The following is a 16,256-nucleotide window of genomic DNA, read 5'->3' on the forward strand; positions in this document are numbered from 1 at the left end:
ATTCCCAGCAAGCCGGTTCCCTGTTCTACTGCCCCTGCGCCGCGCTCAAAGCCGGGCCCGGTGCCAAAGGCGAGCGCCCTCCCTTCAGCACGTTCTCTGGGTTTCTCTCGCAGTGACGAGGACGAGCTGAGGAAATCGCTCTCGGAACTTGTGGACGACAAACTGGGAGCCAGCGCCAAGAAGGTGACGAGAATCGTAGACGGCAGCAATCCCTTCCTGGACCTGCCGCAGGCGCTGAACGCGGTCACCTACAAGCACGGCGTCCTCACCCGGAAAACCCACGCCGACACGGACGGGAAGAGAAGTAGGTGGTAGGCAGAGAAGCACGGCGTGCCGGGCAGGGCCCCCGAGGGCAAAGAGGACAGCCCCAGACATGCCAGGACAGCACCCTGGGGCTCCCAGTGGGGCTGTGTATCTCCATCCCACCCCACCCTTGGAGCCCCGAACACTCCTCGAGCAGGGGGGCAAACCCAGAGCACTGCCGCCCGGCACCGACTGGCCGTTTTGCAGCTGGCCCCGTCCGATCCCGGGCTTAACCCAAACTGGGCATCCCAGCGCCCTGAGCGACAGGGAACGAACGCCCAGCCCCAGCGCCCATCTCTAGTACGAGCCTCGCCCCGGCCAGCCCCTGAACCCAGGCAGCTTTGGCCCCTCTCCATAGCGCCGTTACCTGCCTGAGCGCCACCATGCCAAGTCACGCGCCAAGAAACGGGAGCGCAGGAGAGAGGCAGGGAAAGGTTCTGCAATGACCGGCAATTAGCAGCCCCCCCAGGGATTCCTTTTGTGAGTGGAGATGGATGGGCCTGGCACAGAGACCCAGTAAGACCCCCCGACACCCCAAGGGCTCCCCTCTGAGCAGCCCCTCCCTGCCCACGACGGACAACCCCTCATGCAGCTACTCTCCAGGGCCCCCATGGACGTTCCCTGCACGTGGCCAATGAGAAGAGGACCCTGGTCCCAGCCACGGGTAACAAGCCGCTCTGCTTCCTTTCAGCCCCGAGAGGCAGAAGAGGATGGAAGAAATTTTACGCTGTGCTGAAAGGGACCATCCTGTATTTGCAAAAGGTAAAACCATCCACCGCCGCCCCGCCCTGGTCTGTAGGCCCTCAGGCTGGCTCCAGAGCAGTGCTGCCGTGGCACGGGAAGGCCACGGAAGAGGGCAGCACGAGGCGCCACGTTCTGAGGTGGGAGGGAAAATGAGGCGAGACCGTGAGGAGGCGGCAGGGGGGCACCCGCATCGCTGAGGTCGGTGGAGGGTCAGGCTGGTCTTTTTCTGTGGTGGGTGTGGGGTCCAGCGAGGCGGTCACATGGGCCTGCCACTGCCCACGCAGATAGTCCAGTGGACTCATGGGAAACGTGCCTGCTTACGGCGAGGCATGGGCTCCGGGGCTTTGCTGAGCCGGGGCCTTAGGCGGGATCCACGCTGGAGTCTCTTCTGGCAGCCCGTACCCTAAGGGGCCATGGACGCCCACGGCTCTGCTCACCCTGTATGCCCAGGGGCAAGGCAAAGCCCCAGCCCCGCCCCAGAGAACAGCTGTAGGACCCCACCCCTGGGGCCCAGCGCTGTTGTCACCGGTGGCCTCCTGTCTACCACTAGGGCCCTTCCTGTCGCCTTCCCGTCTCCAGCACAACGGGGGTAAACAAACGCAATTATATAAGAGAGGCACGCGGGGCCCTCGGGGCAGCACCAAGCTGTGACTCAGCCCCACGCTCGCACCCTGATGGGTGCCAGGTCCGCACGCTCAGCGATTCGCCCGAGGCTGATGGGAATGGCTTGGATGCCTATTGCTCTCGCCTGTTTGGATTGTCACACCCAGCGTAGCGGAGTCCGGCTAGGGCAGCCCGGGGGCAGGGAGGCTGTGGCATCTAAGAGGGGTGATGTTAGCTACCTCTGTGAGTCCTCAGCCAGTCCCCCGGGTAGCCACCACACTGGCGAAGAGGCTGGCTTTCGGGAGGTCTGAAGCCATATTAACTCCAGAGACCAACGGGGGGGTAGAATCGGCCAGTTTGAGAGTCCCTCCTGCGGTTTCTGTTTGCCGGGTCATTCTGCTACCCATCCATGCAGACTGTCTGCGGATCGTTGCTGTGGGCTGTTCAGTAGCTGCCACATTTCGCCCCAGAGGTAGCTGCATTTCAGGGCGTGTGATCTCCAGGGATAGTTTATAAATCAGCTAGTAGTATTAGTCTTACGGTAGTACCTCTATACCCCAGTGCCCGTTGTTCTAGCTGCCTTACACACAAGGGCTGTGTCTAGACTGGCAAGTTTTTCTGCAAAAGCAGCTGCTTTTGTGGAAAAACTTGCCAGCTGTCTACACTGGCCGCTTGAATTTCCTCAAGAACACTGACTTCCTGCTGTCTGAAATCAGTGCTTCTTGCGGAAATACTGTGCTGCTCCTGTTCGGACAAAAGTCCTTTTGCGCAAGAGGGCCAGTGTAGACAGCTCAGATTTGTTTTGCGCAAAAAAGCCCCGATTGTGAAAATGGCGATCGGGGCTTTTTTGTGGAAAAGCGCGTCTAGATTGGCAGGGACACTTTTCCAGAAAAAGTGCTTTTGCAGAAAAGTGTCCATGCCAATCTAGACGCGCTTTTCCACAAATGCTTTTAACGGAAAAACTTTTCCGTTAAAAGCATTTGCGGAAAATCATGCCAGTCTAGACGTAGCCAAGGAATAAAAAGAGCAGCCCCAGCGAGCTAATGATACATACAAGTCACTGGGCAGAACCGACCGTCAAGGATGATGCGCAAGCCAGAAATGACCTGGCTTGCCACGCCGGCCCTAGAGTCAGCAGCGGGAAAAAATGTCTCTTGGCCTGTGAAGTGAGCACATCTGCCACTGAAATCAGCAAGGGGCAAGAAATGTGGCAGCCAATGAGAGAGAGACACGTACATTTCACTGTCAGTTGTGCTTGCGGGGATGGGAAACAGGCGAGTCCACGTACCCCGAGACGTTCTTCTCGCCATGCATCCGGCCCCGCTGGCAGTCTCCCTGCAGCCCCGCGAGGTTTAGAGCGTTGGTGAAGCCTGTTCACAGGTGGGCAGCGCCTGGAAACGGACATTTAATACATTGTCTCCTGTGTGTGGCCATGCCTCCCTCTGTGGGCTGCCCAGCCACTCCCCATTGCATTGTGGGAGCTGTAGTCTTCCAGGCAGCCTCACTCCTCCCGGACAATGGGGGCCCAAACTACAACTCCCATGAAGCAACACCCTAGAGAAACGAGGTTCAATTTTTCAGCCGATTTTTTTCTCTGTAGGTTGATCTAGCATGCGCCTCACCCCAAGCCAAACATTCCCTGCGGCAGGGCGGCCTCAGCTCTGCCGCTGCTAGGTCCCAAAGTCACTCTGAGACCCGGCAGGCTGGAGGGCAGGGGCGCTGGAGCAGTTCTTGGGTGGGGGTGCTGGGTTGCCCCCCATTAAACTTGTTCCGTGTCCCGCCTCCAGCTGCCAGCTCTCCCAGATGGAACCGACTGGAGGCCATTCGTGGCAATGGCATCCAGTCCGGTCGGTCCCCTCGTCGCCCACAGAGGAACCCAGCTGAGGCCCGGACCTGGAGCCAGCAGGCTGCGGACCCTGTGTGGGGGGAGCTGGCGGATGACAGGACCCCAAGGGCCAGCAGGTGGCAGGGAAGCCAGTGGGGCTGACGGGACCCCCTCCCCACCAGCCATGTGGGGGGAGTTCCCCTTCCTGTGTCCCTGTCATCCATGCTGCCAGTGGGGCCCTGGGGAGGTCCTCAGCTCTCCTCCCATTTGTCCCCGGGGCCTCTCCAGCCTGGGGTCGCTCGGGTCCTCCTCCCGCTCTCCACTTCCCTTCTCCGCCTCCCCTCCCTCCTGGGGAAGTCTGTCTCCGCACCCCGCCCCGTGCGTGCAGCCACCTCCACCGCATTCGCTCGGTGGCACCTCACCCCGTCGGTGAGTTCTGGGGGGCTCTTAAAAGTGCCTACGGTTAAACCTTATGATCGCCCCCCGTCTGGGCAGCCGGCCTCAGCCACCAGGTGGCCCGGCCCGTCGACTCTTGGGCGTGTGCCCGTCCACCTCGCCGACTGGAGCGTCGGGTGCCGCTTCTCTGCAGACAGCCCCGCCCCAGCCAAGATGGCCACCTTTACCGCTTCCTCGTTCCTGCCTGCTCGTCACTTACAGCCGGCTAGGCCACTTGGGAGGGAGCCACTCGCAGGGCCCAGCTGGCCTGCCCCATCCAGCCCAGGGGCTACCCGCTCAAAGGTGCCTAGGAAGGCATTAGGGTCACGTGTCAGGCCCGTTACAATGCCCAGCCACCGGCCCCTCCCCTGGGACCTGCCACTTTCTGCAGGAGCTGCTGTTGGCTGGCGGCCCGCCCCGGCACAAAGCCCCACAGGCCCGTCTGCTGGCCAGGTGAGCTCGGCCTGGCTCCCCAGCTGGTGGCAAGGCTCTGCATTGCCTTTGCACTGCCCCCTGCTGCCTGACCAGCCTTGCAGGGGAGCTGGGCTGGCTGCCACTTGCGCTGGCACGGGCGTTCCCGGACAAGCCCCCATGTGTAACGGGGCTGCCTGGACTCTGTCCCTAACAGGCCTCGAGTCACTCGGAGACCCTGGGTTTGGTAACCACGGCGCAGCTTATTCACAGGCATCTTCCCATCCCAGTTTTCACCCTTACAGGAACCCTCCATACAGGGAGGGAAGAGCTACCTCCCCCTCTTCTACTCCCTGCCTGTCTCCTTCTCCCCTGCTCCCGTCCTTAAGGGAGAGCTACCTCCCTGCTTCTACTCCCCTCCTGTACCTGTCCCTACCAAGTCCTTCCCTGGAGGGTTTTATGGAGCCCCAGGCTCCTTAGGGAGCAGCTGACTCTGCTTCCCAGTTAGGGCGGGCTATCTCCAGCTGGCTGAGGAGTGGGTGTGACGGAGGACCGGCTCTGCTACCAGAGGCACTGGCCTTTTGAGCGCTGTGGGCCCCGGGTTCGGTTCCTGATGTCTCTATGGATGTGGCCATGGTTTGTTCCACATAAACGTGAGACTGCTGCATCTCCAAACCCACAGCCCTTTCAGACCAGCCCCGTGGTGTGCTGCGATGTTAGAACACTCCGGGGAAGTCGAGGTCACACACCCCGAGTCCCTACGGTGGGGAAAAGCCCCTCAGACCTGCCTCCCATTGTCCCTCCACCCCCTTCCCTGCCAGGTGATGCAACCTTCACGTTTTCTCTGCGGTTTGCCTGTAAGGAGCCAGGCCCTCCAGGTAGGCATTTGCTGCCAGACTTTTCTTGGCCGGGCTCCGCTGACTATCTCATCCCAGGAGGCCTGGCGGCCGTGTGCTCATACACGTCGCAGCATTTCACAACAGATGGGTTTTTCTGTCTGCTTCCGAAAAGCAGCTTTCAGGCACTTCTATGGGCAGCCGCACGGCTCTGTACGGATGGACCCTTCTCACTCAGCATCCGGCGGCCGCTGGCTGGACGGCTTTGCTGCTCTTCCCTGCGGGCAGAGATGCTTGTATTCGTGCTAGCCCTGCAAAGTCTGTGCCCATCTAGGCGAGCAAGGGGCAAGCCCTCAGCTGGATTCTGCACACAGAGCGGCTCTCGTGCCGTGGAAAGGTTTTGGCCTCCCGCGTTGCACAGGGAGCACTGGGAGCTCAGGACAAATACGTTTTGGCTGCCAAAGCGCTGAGTCGTCAGCTAGAGACACTAGAGATGGGGCCTGGGTCGCCTGTGAGCCCCTGTTCTTGGGCTGTGTTTGAACGGGAGGCAGGGTTCTCGGGGCGCATCTGAGGCTACTTCTTGCGCAAGAAGCTTTTTGCGGAAGAAATCTTCTGCAAAACCTTCTTGCGCAAGAGCGCACCCACATTGCAAAAGCGCATCGGAAAAATGATGCGCTTTTGCGTGAGAGAATCCAGACTGCATGGGCGCTCTCTCGCAAGACAGGTCTGATTACTAGTCACGGGATAGCCGCCGGAGCACCTGTGCTTTTCTCCATTGGCTTTTTTTGTGTAACCTCTCCCCTCCCCCCCGTTGCCCGTCCACACACACTCGTGCGCAAACAGGAGTTATTCCTCGTAGAACGAGGGATACCTGCACCGCAAAACCCCCTGTTTTGATTTACTGTACATTTACTTGCGCAAAAACACGCTTGAGGTGTGGACGCTCCGTGGGCTTTTGCGTGAAACCCCTGTAGTGTAGACGTAGCCTGAATGGAGAGAGGCCTTTTGCGCTGAATGGCTAATGCCGCGCATCCTCCTGCAGCGAGGGAAAGCGTTAGCCGCAGGGCAGGTTCATCTCTGGTGATGTCCATCAGCTTAGCTCGAGAAACCAGCCACCAGCTGCTGAAAATCAGTTCTGTTCAGGTTCTAGGGGCTGTGCCGACCTCCGGGCAAGTGAGCCGAGGGTTCAGGACGGACGCCCGTATTGTCCGTTCCCTAGCAGGCAGGGGGATGTGGCACCTGACATTTTCCCGGGGAAGGGAACGGTGGAAGAAGGTTCCAGAAGGACGTTAATTAGCATGATCACCCCAGAGCATTTCATGTAGAGCCGAGTCTTCTCCTGGCCTGGGTGCTTTGTCCCCCGGCGCAGGTTTGTTAAAGAGCCCCCAGACGCCAGCGTGGTCATGCTCCTGTGACTGCTCCTTCGTGGCAGGACGAATATAAACCCGACAAAGACCTGTCGGAAGTGGATCTGAAAAACGCCATCCGGGTCCACCACGCCTTAGCCACCAGAGCCTCCGACTACAGCAAGAAGGCCAACGTGCTCAAGCTGAAGACGGCCGACTGGAGAGTTTTTCTCTTCCAAGCTCCGTGAGTACGGCAGCGTTTGGCCTCGTGCATCTCTGTCCGATAGGGTGCAGCCGCTTTGGGGCGAGCAGATGTCCTGGTTTTATGGAGCCGGTCCCAGTGTTCAGGGCTTTGTCTCACGGGGGCGCCTGTTACCACCCACCCCGATTGTCACACTTGCAGTCTGGTCACCCCACGTCGCTTCCCCCTGTGCAATGGGGTGTGAGGATGGACCGGATCGAACGTGCGGGTGTTAAGTCACCTCGCAGAGGCAGCTGGGGATGCCAGAGAGGGGCCGTTCCTTGCGGTGTGGCTGCCAGATCCCGGGCTCCTTACTTGGCTTTTGCCCAGGCCTGACTGAAGGACCGGGAGGATGGCCAGCTGTCCAATCACACAGATACAAACACTCTGGCTCCGCCCCCAGTCCTGCACCCTCCCCGAGGTCCTGTCCTGGCCACACCCCTTCCTCGAGGCCCCGCCCTGCTCACTCCACCCTCACTCACTTTCCCTGGGCTGGGACAGGCGGATGGAGTTGGGGGGAGGGTGCAGGCTCAGGGCTGGGGCCGAGGGGCTCAGAGTGTGGGAGCTGGGGCCAGGGGTGCAGGGTGTGGGCCCTGGGAAGGGGGTTAGGTGCTGGAAGGGGCTCAGAGCCGCCCAGGACAAGGCAGGGCCCGTAGCTGGGAACCGGCATTGCTGCGTGGCCTGGGCATAAAACCAAATGGCATCGCTCGGGCTGTGTGGACAGAGACGGAGAGCTGGCGTCTCGGGCTTTCGCTAGGACAATTTGGGGGGGGATGGGGAGGAGGGTAACTAACAATCCCATCAAAACAAGGAGCAGTCCTGTGGCACCTCAGAGACTCAGAAATGCGTAGACAGAACCAGGAGCTGGTGTGGGCACAACCCTCTTCCCCAGACGCGCTCGAGTGGGGAAAAGTTCAGAACGGGACACGTCCAGCCCACTCCATTCACCTCACTGGCCCCGGCACGACCACAGCGGGGACGGTTTTTCCTCTCCCTTTGTTTCCTGTCCTGCGTCTGACAGTTCCCCTGGTTTCTCCACCCAGGCGCCGCAGAGGGAGCGGGTTTCCCCACAAACGCTCATGACGCTGTATCTATTTAGCTGTTAGTCTCTCAGGCGCCGGAGGACTGCTCAGTGTTCTTAAAGTTACAGACTAACCCGGCTCCCTCTGAGACTTTTTAACAATCCCACAGCCCCGTGGTGCCCAACACGTAAGCCACTATTCCCGTGTGGGAATAATGTGGCTAGCGCGCTACAGGAGCTACTCCAATGGCTGCTTCAGAGCGGGTTGGACACAGCTGAGACCTTGCTGGGTCCCAACCCTGACAAACCCACAGGGCACCGAAAAGCAGGGCTACTTCCAAGCGAGGCCGCGGGCGACCGGGCTGCCTCCGAAGCGTCCCTCCCGCTCGCAGGCCTGAGCGCGGGGGCAGACCCTAACTCTCTCTCCCCGTGACAGAAGCAAGGAAGAAATGCTGTCCTGGATACTGAGAATAAACCTCGTCGCCGCCATTTTCTCTGCCCCCGCCTTCCCGGCTGCCATCTGCTCCATGAAGAAATTCTGCCGTCCCCTCTTGCCGTCCTCAGTGACTAAGCTGTGCCAGGTGAGGCCTGCGGGAGCGGCAGGGGCTGGGACGCTGGCCGGCATGGGGCAGACTTTGGTAGCTGCCGGGTGCACTGTGGGATGTGGCCAAGGTGGATCTGCTGCTCCTTTCAGGTTTCTTCCCAGGCTTTGTGCCATGAGCAGAGAACCCCGCTCCCGATCTGCAGGCTGGGACTGAGTCTAGGGTTGCCAGGTGTCCGGTATTCATCTGGACAGTCCCGTATTTTTGCCTCCTGTCTGGTAAAAAAACATTCAGAAAATACCAGACACCTAAGATATCTGGCATTTTCTGATTTTTTTCCCTGGCCAGGAGGCGAAAATGCCGGGCACCTGGCAACCTTACAAACACTCAGCGCCTGGCCTCCCCTTCCCCCAACACCCCCAGTCCCCAGACCCCATGCTTGCCTGGTTCCACAAGGCTGCCGGCACAAAATGGCAGCCAGCAAAAAGACCAACGGGAAGCAATGACTCCCCTGGGTCTTAGTGCTCAACCACTCCCCTGTTCCTATTCCTGCACTCACTCTTAAAGGGGACATGCTGTTTCATTTTATTTTACTTTTTTTTTTTTTTTGCTCAACAACTTTGGTCTCCCCCCCATTTTTTTTTTCAACTGAATTTTTTCCCGTTGTTTTTTTTTTTTTGGCGGGAGGGAGGGGCGAGTGTTCGGAATTTTTGTTTCAATCATCTGGCATCCCTAACTGAGGCCTGTCCTAGCCAGCGGTGCACAAACCCTGGCACGCCAGTAGTCCAGGCCCTGCAGGCGCCAGTAGTGCCTGCCGAAGTCTAGAGAGAGGCAGGGAGAGCAGAGGGCATGGTCAGAGTGGGCAGGATGCTGATGGAAACCTGGGCACGCTGCTGCGTCCCACCCTGGAGTAGGAATCAGATGCCCCGGTGCCCTGGCGGCAGTAACGGTGCCCCACTAGCCCACGGGGCACATGGCCACGTTCAAGGAGAACACGCAGTGCGCCAGGCCCGCTGGCTCGTGGCTGGTTGTGCTGGCCGCCAAAGCCTCCCTTCTTACAGAGCATGTGGCGCCCATGTCATTTGGAGCATGGGGATACTGAGAGCATCGAATCCAGCCCTCACCCAGAATACAACGGAAAGCACAACCTGCCTCCCCTTGGCCTCCGGGCCCAAACGCCCCTGGATTTCCGTGCAGCCAGACGGCTCCCTCGGTGGCCAGCGACTGCTCACGCTTTGGGACGTGCAGCCAGGAGTGGCCAGCTGGTTACTTTTTGGGGCAACCCATGAGCAGGCATTGAATTGTCAGTGTCCATAGCTCTTACACCACCTTCGCCTTCCAGCCCCTCTGGAGGCCCGGGGGGGACTGGGTTAGCCACAGGCGCCGTATTTCGTTCTGAGGCAGAGCCAGTCCGCGCTGACCCAGCAGGCTTTGCAGCCGTAATGTCCCGGCTCCATTTCGGAGTCATTCTCGCTGGCCCTGTTCATGGCTGTTTCCTTCTGTCCTGGGATGGTCTGGACGCTGCTCAGCCTGTCTCCTACGTCCCTGGGCCCAGCACTAGCCAGCCCGTAGCCACTGCTGTCTGGGTCTGCCCTGTTTCCACCGGGCCAGCCTCAGTCAGGCTCTTTCAACACTATTGGGCCAAGGGGCCCAGGAATTGCTTCCCAAACGTTTTGCAGGCTAAGGCCTCCGAGATGGAGACCCCCTCTCAGAGCACCCTGGGGTCAGGCACTCAGCCGCCATGGGAGAGACCCAGCGTCACATCCCCAGCTGTCTGAGCTCAGTCTCCCATGGCCCAGCTGGGTGCCAGTCTGCTGGCCTGAGGAACGTTAGCTCTACCGAGTGGAAGAGGAGCTTCCGAGAATCGGGGCTGACTCGGACTGGTGGCTAGAAGGCAGGAGATGCAGGTACAAGTCTTGGCTGGGCTCAGGATCTGAACCACCTGGCCATCCCGGGGCTCCTCTCTGGGGCCCTCCCATGTGTGGGTGCCCGAAGGCCTGGGCTGGGCAGCGCTTTGGCTTGCTTTGTGCCGCCGACTTGGTGTTCCAGCCAGCCCTAGCACAGGGTGGCCCAGACCCTTGGGAGCAGCCTGGTCCTGCCGACCGCCCCCACTCCGCTCAATGGCCATCTTCTGCCTTTCGGCTTGGCAGAACCACCCCCAGGCCGGGGGCGGGGGCCTCCACGAACACACCACAAACCCGCCTCAGCAGCCAGGTGAAACGCAGTGCCCTGGGTCACCACAGGAATGCACCCCGGGCAGGCCGTTACCCCATGGCTACCACGGCACAAGGTCACATAGCAGGTCGGGGGGTGCCTGGGCCGGAAGGAACAAGACGCAGGGAGGAACGAGCTGCTGAGGGAGGTTGTGGAATCCCCATGACTGGAGACAGACACTGGTAGGGGAGGGTCTAGATCAGTGTTTCATGCCACACCAGTGTGCTGCGGGGCAGTCGGAGGTGTGCCGCAGAGAACAGAATTCAAAATGGCCACCCTTAAAGGGGCAGGCGACTTTTTTTTTTTTTTTTTAGTTCAATAACTTTCCCCCTGACCCTTTTTCCCCCCAGCCTTTTTATTTTTTTTTGCTCAACAAAAAATCCTTGGTGTTCCTCATAAAAAAAATTGTTTGGTGTTCCTCGGTCTTCAAAAGCGTAAGAAACAGTGATTTCAATGGTGCTTGGTCCTGCCATGAGGGCAGGGGACTGACTCGAGGGCACCTCGGGGTCCCTTCCAGTTCTGCGGTTCTTGGAGGCTGAGAACCCAGCTGTGTCTGTGAATCTGGACTTCCGGTCGGTGCTGGGCGGGCGTTCAAGGCCACAGCCCAGTCCACATGTGCGTTACAGAGGTGCTGTGGCGCCATGTCCCTCCACTCCCACAGCAAGGACCGATGGGGTTTGGTCCCCCTCAGAGCCCCCCCCCCGTTGGGCTACTTCTCAGGTGAGCTTGCGACTCGAATGCAGCCCTTTGGCCCCAGCACAGAGGCCAGGCTGGGCCGGGACCACCTTGACCAGACGAACCCGCGCCCGGCCTGTGTGTTGGCCCGCAAGCGCCGCCCAACGCGTGACCTGCCTCTCTCCACAGGAGGACCAGCTGAGGTCCCATGAAAGCAAGATGAGGCAGATTGCGGACGAATTAACGGAGCACAAGCTGCATCCTGTGGAGAGAAGCCTCAAGTCGAAAGAGGCTGAAGAATACAAGCTGAAGGAGCATTATCTAACATTCGAGGTAAGGGAGCGCTCGCCTCTCCTATGATAAATCAGGCCAGGGAGGAATCCAACAGGAGCTGCTGAGCCTGGAATGGCTCCTCTGTGTGTGTGTGTCCATGTGTTTGGGGTGTGTGTGCGTGTGCGTGTTCATGGGGGTGTGTGCATGTGCGTGTCCATGTTCACAGGGGGGAGATGTGTGTGTGTGTGTGTGTGTCCATGTTCATGGGGGGTGCACATGTGTGCGTGTCCGTGTTCACGGGGGTGCAGCAAAGCCCATGTGCACAGACGGAGCAGTATGTACTGACAGTAGTGGTCTTTTCTGAAATATTTAAAAAAAGGATTTTCCATAGTAATTTGTAAACCCCACAAAAACCAGAGAACTCAGCCCCCAGCCTGCTGTCCTGGCGCCCGACCAGTCCCTGTCCTGCCGGAAGGAGGCAGTCTGACCCCCTGTCCGGGCCAGAGAGGGGCTAAGGTTGGCTTTACAGGACCTGTGACTCTCCCAGTCCTGGATCTAGCTCGGGGTTGGCAAATACCAGTCTGCAGGCCAGATCCGGTCGCTAGGTTAGCCCCTGGCCGGCCACCACTGTATCCACTTGCACCTCCGCAGGCCCAGGTGATCGCAGCTCCCATTTGCCCTGGATTGCCGTTCCTGGCCAATAGGAGCTGCGGGAAGCAGTGTCCCGGTCCGTGCCACTTCCCTCCACTCACATGGGCCAGGATCAGTGATCCGCGGCCAACGGGAGCTGCGATCGCCCGTACGTGCAGAGGGGCAGGCAAATGAAGCGGCGTCAGCCCGTCGGGGCTCACCTGGTGAAGCGCCGCTATTTTATTGCCCACCCCTGGGCTAGCTGCACTAACCTACACAAGCCAGCAGCCCCAGGGACTAGTCAAGAGCTGCATATAGGAACCCACGGCCCCGCCCACCAGACGCCAGCACTGGACAGGAGGAGAGACAGAATTGCTGCCGCAGGGATCTAGGCTACCTGCAGAATCCACCGCCCCAGAAGGGCCCACAGAGCCTCCAGCCAGTGGCAGCGCTGGGACCAGCCCCCAGGTCGCGTAGCCCCGCGTACAAGCCACTAGGCCCACAGTGGCAGGCCCAATGCCAGCTGGCTAGGTGGAAAAGGACACACTTCCCTGTTGCTCCAACCCGCGGCCCTCAGCTTTCCCCGGCAGCGGTTCCCCATTGTGCTTCGCTTTCCACGCCACTGGAAGCGACTGGCTTGCAGACCCAGACAAGCGCCGCGCCCATCCCGAAACCCGGCTGCCGGGCTCCTCTGAGCCCAGCTTCATACGTCCGTCGGGACAGAAATATCGTCCTCCCCTTGCCGCGCGGAGTGGAGAGTGCCCCACGCGCATGTCCGGGGCTGGCACTGGAGCTGGTCCTGACTCTGCTCCTGCGTTGCATGGAGCCTGCTAAAACTAGGCAGCTAGCTAGATGACCTCCACGTACCCCCAGGGCACCTGTCCTGTGCTTAGAACCCCTGGCTTACCCGTTCAACTGCGCTGATGGGTTCTCAGATGGCAGGGGCCTAGCAGGGAACAGGCCCTGGAAGGATACCCCACATCGCTAAAGATGCCCAGAGGAGGCGCGGGGTACTGAGCACTTGAGTGACATTGGGGTGAAGAACGGCCCGTCCCTGTCTGAACGTACTCCCCCCCCCCCACACGCAGGGAGCCGGGGCTAGGTACCGGCTGGGGAATGTCTCCCTCGGAGCACGGTGCTCCAGTCTGGCCAGCTGGCGGAGATTCGGACGGTCCAGCAGCTGCCGGGAAGCCGGTCTGAGATGCAGCAGGACTTGCGTGTCACGAGGGACCGCAAACACCGACCTGAGCTAGCTTTGAAATGCCGTATGCTGCACAAAAGCACGAGGAGCAGCCCCTCCTTTGTACACCAACGTGAGAGGGAGCCGGGGCGGCCCGAGGCGGGCTGCTGGCAGCTGGCGCCCCAGGCGGAATGCGCGATCGGCGCCCCTGCCTCCACTGCCCTCACTGGTGTTTAACGTGGCACCCTAGGCGATGGCTGAGTCAGCCTATACGCACGGGCCGTCCCCAGAGGGAGCCGCTAATTGCAGGGAACCAAGTGTCAGGCCCACAGCTCAGTCCCACATCGGCTTAGAGCTCGTGTTTCTTCCTGCCGCTGGAGGTGACTGAGACCAGAAGTCAGAGGCAGGGTCATCTCGCTAGGAGCCCCAATCCCTCTGTGATTCCCACTTTGCTTATGTACCGCAAGGTTCAGTCAATCCATGTTGTCCACCTGCCTGGGAGCAAAGGGGTTTGCCCAGTGCATGATGAGGGGTGACTGCAGCTGGTTCTTCAGCGTTCTCAGTACATCTGTGTCTTGTGCCTTCCCTGTTACCCGCCTGCTTGTTCTGTTCTGTGTCCCCCTGCAGAAGAGCCGCTACGAGACGTATATTAACCTGCTGTGCGTGAAGATCAAAGTGGGGACGGACGACCTGGAGAAGATCGAAGCCAGCCTTTTCCTGGTGGAAGCTGACGACGTCTCCTTGCGGAAGACACATTCCAGCCCTTCCCTGAGCCAAGGACACCCGTGCTTGCCCGGCAAAGGGGAAAAGGACGCTAGAGCGCAGAACACTTAACAGGTCACTCTGGTGCGGGAGACACCAGTCGGCGAGGCTCGGAACTCCTTGACTAGATCGATGAGCACAATTCTACCTAGGAAACCACGCGAACAAAACCGGTAGCCGTACGCGCCGTGGAGACGGATCCAGCGAACGAAATCGAAGAAGCTTTAGTTCACTCGTGGCTGATTCCCCCACCCCCACCCCGTGCCCTGACATTTCAGCGTCATTGACTGTTTCCTCCTCACGTCTGTCTCCCCATCAGTGTTTCTTTCCCTCCTGCTCCCTGTGTGCGTGCAATAAAGGGACCCGTTCTTTGTACCAGGGCTGGGCTGCTCACTCTCCAGCAGCTTGCCCCTGCATCACCGACGTTTCCAGACTGCTGCCACACGGAGACACGCCCGGCTCTCGGGGCCTCGGATCCGTCCCTTGCAACAACCCGCAGCAGGCCTGCAGCACCAGCAGCACTTACGACCACACAGCAGGAGGAAACACAACATCGAGGAGCAAACCTCTCCCTATTGCAATAATACAAGTCCAGCAGGGTATTTACTGAGGCGCACGGGGTGGCATCACCATGCGTGTGCAAAGAGCGATCTGTGCACGGCAAGCGTGAGCTCCCGGGCACTGTTGCTTGGTTTTTATACATATAAAAGATATATAAATAAATATATATAAGGAAACGCTACAGTGGGTTTGAAAGGTGGCGTCAAAGTTACAACGCGGCGAGGGCGAGACGGCTGGGAAGGCGATTTGAGGCTACAGGGGTCTTCGTAACGTAGCAGAACGTTGGGTTTTTTTTAAAAATGCAGTTGCCTCCATTTTGGTTTCCATTTGCAATGCAATCCCCTTTGGCTTTGCTATTGGCGCTTACTGAACTATCCCGCCTCCCCACTGCTTCTTTTGTGTCCGTGGACGGAGGCCCCATCGCAGCAGCTGTCCTGCAGATACGAGCTTCGCTACACGGCCGGGGCAGGGGGAGCCGTAACTCCTGTCCAGTTGTATTGTACTTCCTCCATGTTGCTATGAGCCGGCTATACTCTTTCAGCGGGATATTGTGTTGCTGTTTCATGCGGTTGTCTGTGGTCCGATGATTTGCTGTTGTAATAGAAACGATCCCACTGCATTTCAGATGCCTGAGGCACTTTATTTATTTATTTTCGTTAGGTTTTTTTCTAGGCATGTTCACAGTAACCAAGTTCCGGTTTTCAAGGATCTTGTAGCTGCTAGTTACAGCAATTTACAGTTTATATTTTTGCAGCTTTTTTTTTTAAGGGGCAAAAAAAAAGATTTTAGTTTGGACCCTTGTCCATTTCGGAGGGTTTATAGACTCTTGGGTTTTCATGATGTTTCTTACCGCGCAGAACACCTCCACCCAATTTTACCTCTTCGTTTACCTCACCTCTTCTTTTGGTCTCTCGGTTTCTTTGTACAGTTTGATAGTTTCTTTGAAAGGACGCACTAAGAATCATGTCAAATGAAGAAATAACAATAAAGCTGAATCGGTTGATAAAGGGATTTGGTCTAAGTCCATTTCTCACGGCGACGTGTGCATTGCCACGACGTCCAGGGTCTCCCCGGGTACCGGATCCTTGAATTTCGACCTCATCACGTGGCCACGCGCCGCACGGTGCCCCTCTGGATGGAAAACTCCCTTTGTGTAGCTGCGAATCCGGCCTCATTGGCGAAAGTCCCATTGGCGCCAGGTTTTTCAGCCTCGGCGGGTCCTGCTGGGGCGGAATCACACGGGGGGAGGGCTCTAAGAACAGGGCACTGCGCTCAGCTGGGGAGGAGGAAGCCGCTGGCTTAGGGCGGGGTTCTCACCTGGGGCGTGATGACAGATATGAACTAGTCGGGGGGGGGGGAGTTAGTCACCCGATTTTTCCTTCCGTTGGGGAAAAAAAAGGGTTCCCAGCCCAGTGCTTGAAGGCGTGACCTGAGCGCAGCCGGGGGCCACCCTGCTCGCCAGTCTCAGGCCGCCTGTACCAGGAGCTCAGGAGTCCTCCAGCGAGGGGCAGTCCCCAGAGGGGTGACAAGCCGGGGTCATGGTGCTATCTGGAAAGTGGGGTCACAGGGAGACCCTGGCTGGCTGGAAGGAGTTCGGGGGGGGCAGTAAGGAAAAGTTGACACCCCCCCTCGCGCGGCCAGCCCCGGGGAGGGG

General features: G+C 59.1%; 1 protein-coding gene across 2 annotated transcripts in view; it reads left to right on the top strand.

The window, feature by feature from the left end:
• The window catches only part of PSD2 (pleckstrin and Sec7 domain containing 2), a 62,939-nt gene extending 47,309 nt beyond the window's left edge, over positions 1–15,630 (top strand). The window contains exons 9-14 of one of the 2 annotated variants that reach the window (XM_075900103.2): positions 114–304; positions 995–1,065; positions 6,590–6,747; positions 8,202–8,346; positions 11,386–11,529; positions 13,907–15,630. In XM_075900103.2, the coding sequence (XP_075756218.2) occupies positions 114–304; positions 995–1,065; positions 6,590–6,747; positions 8,202–8,346; positions 11,386–11,529; positions 13,907–14,113 (916 nt within the window). In that variant the 3' untranslated portion in view covers positions 14,114–15,630. The remainder of the gene's footprint in view (positions 1–113; positions 305–994; positions 1,066–6,589; positions 6,748–8,201; positions 8,347–11,385; positions 11,530–13,906) is intronic. The other variant, XM_025189099.3, reaches the window with a different exon arrangement.
• Positions 15,631–16,256: the final 626 nt, after the last annotated feature.

Source organism: Pelodiscus sinensis, chromosome 16 (assembly GCF_052426305.1).
Source record: "Pelodiscus sinensis isolate ZL-2025 chromosome 16, ASM5242630v1, whole genome shotgun sequence".
Taxonomy (NCBI): Eukaryota; Metazoa; Chordata; order Testudines; family Trionychidae; genus Pelodiscus; species Pelodiscus sinensis.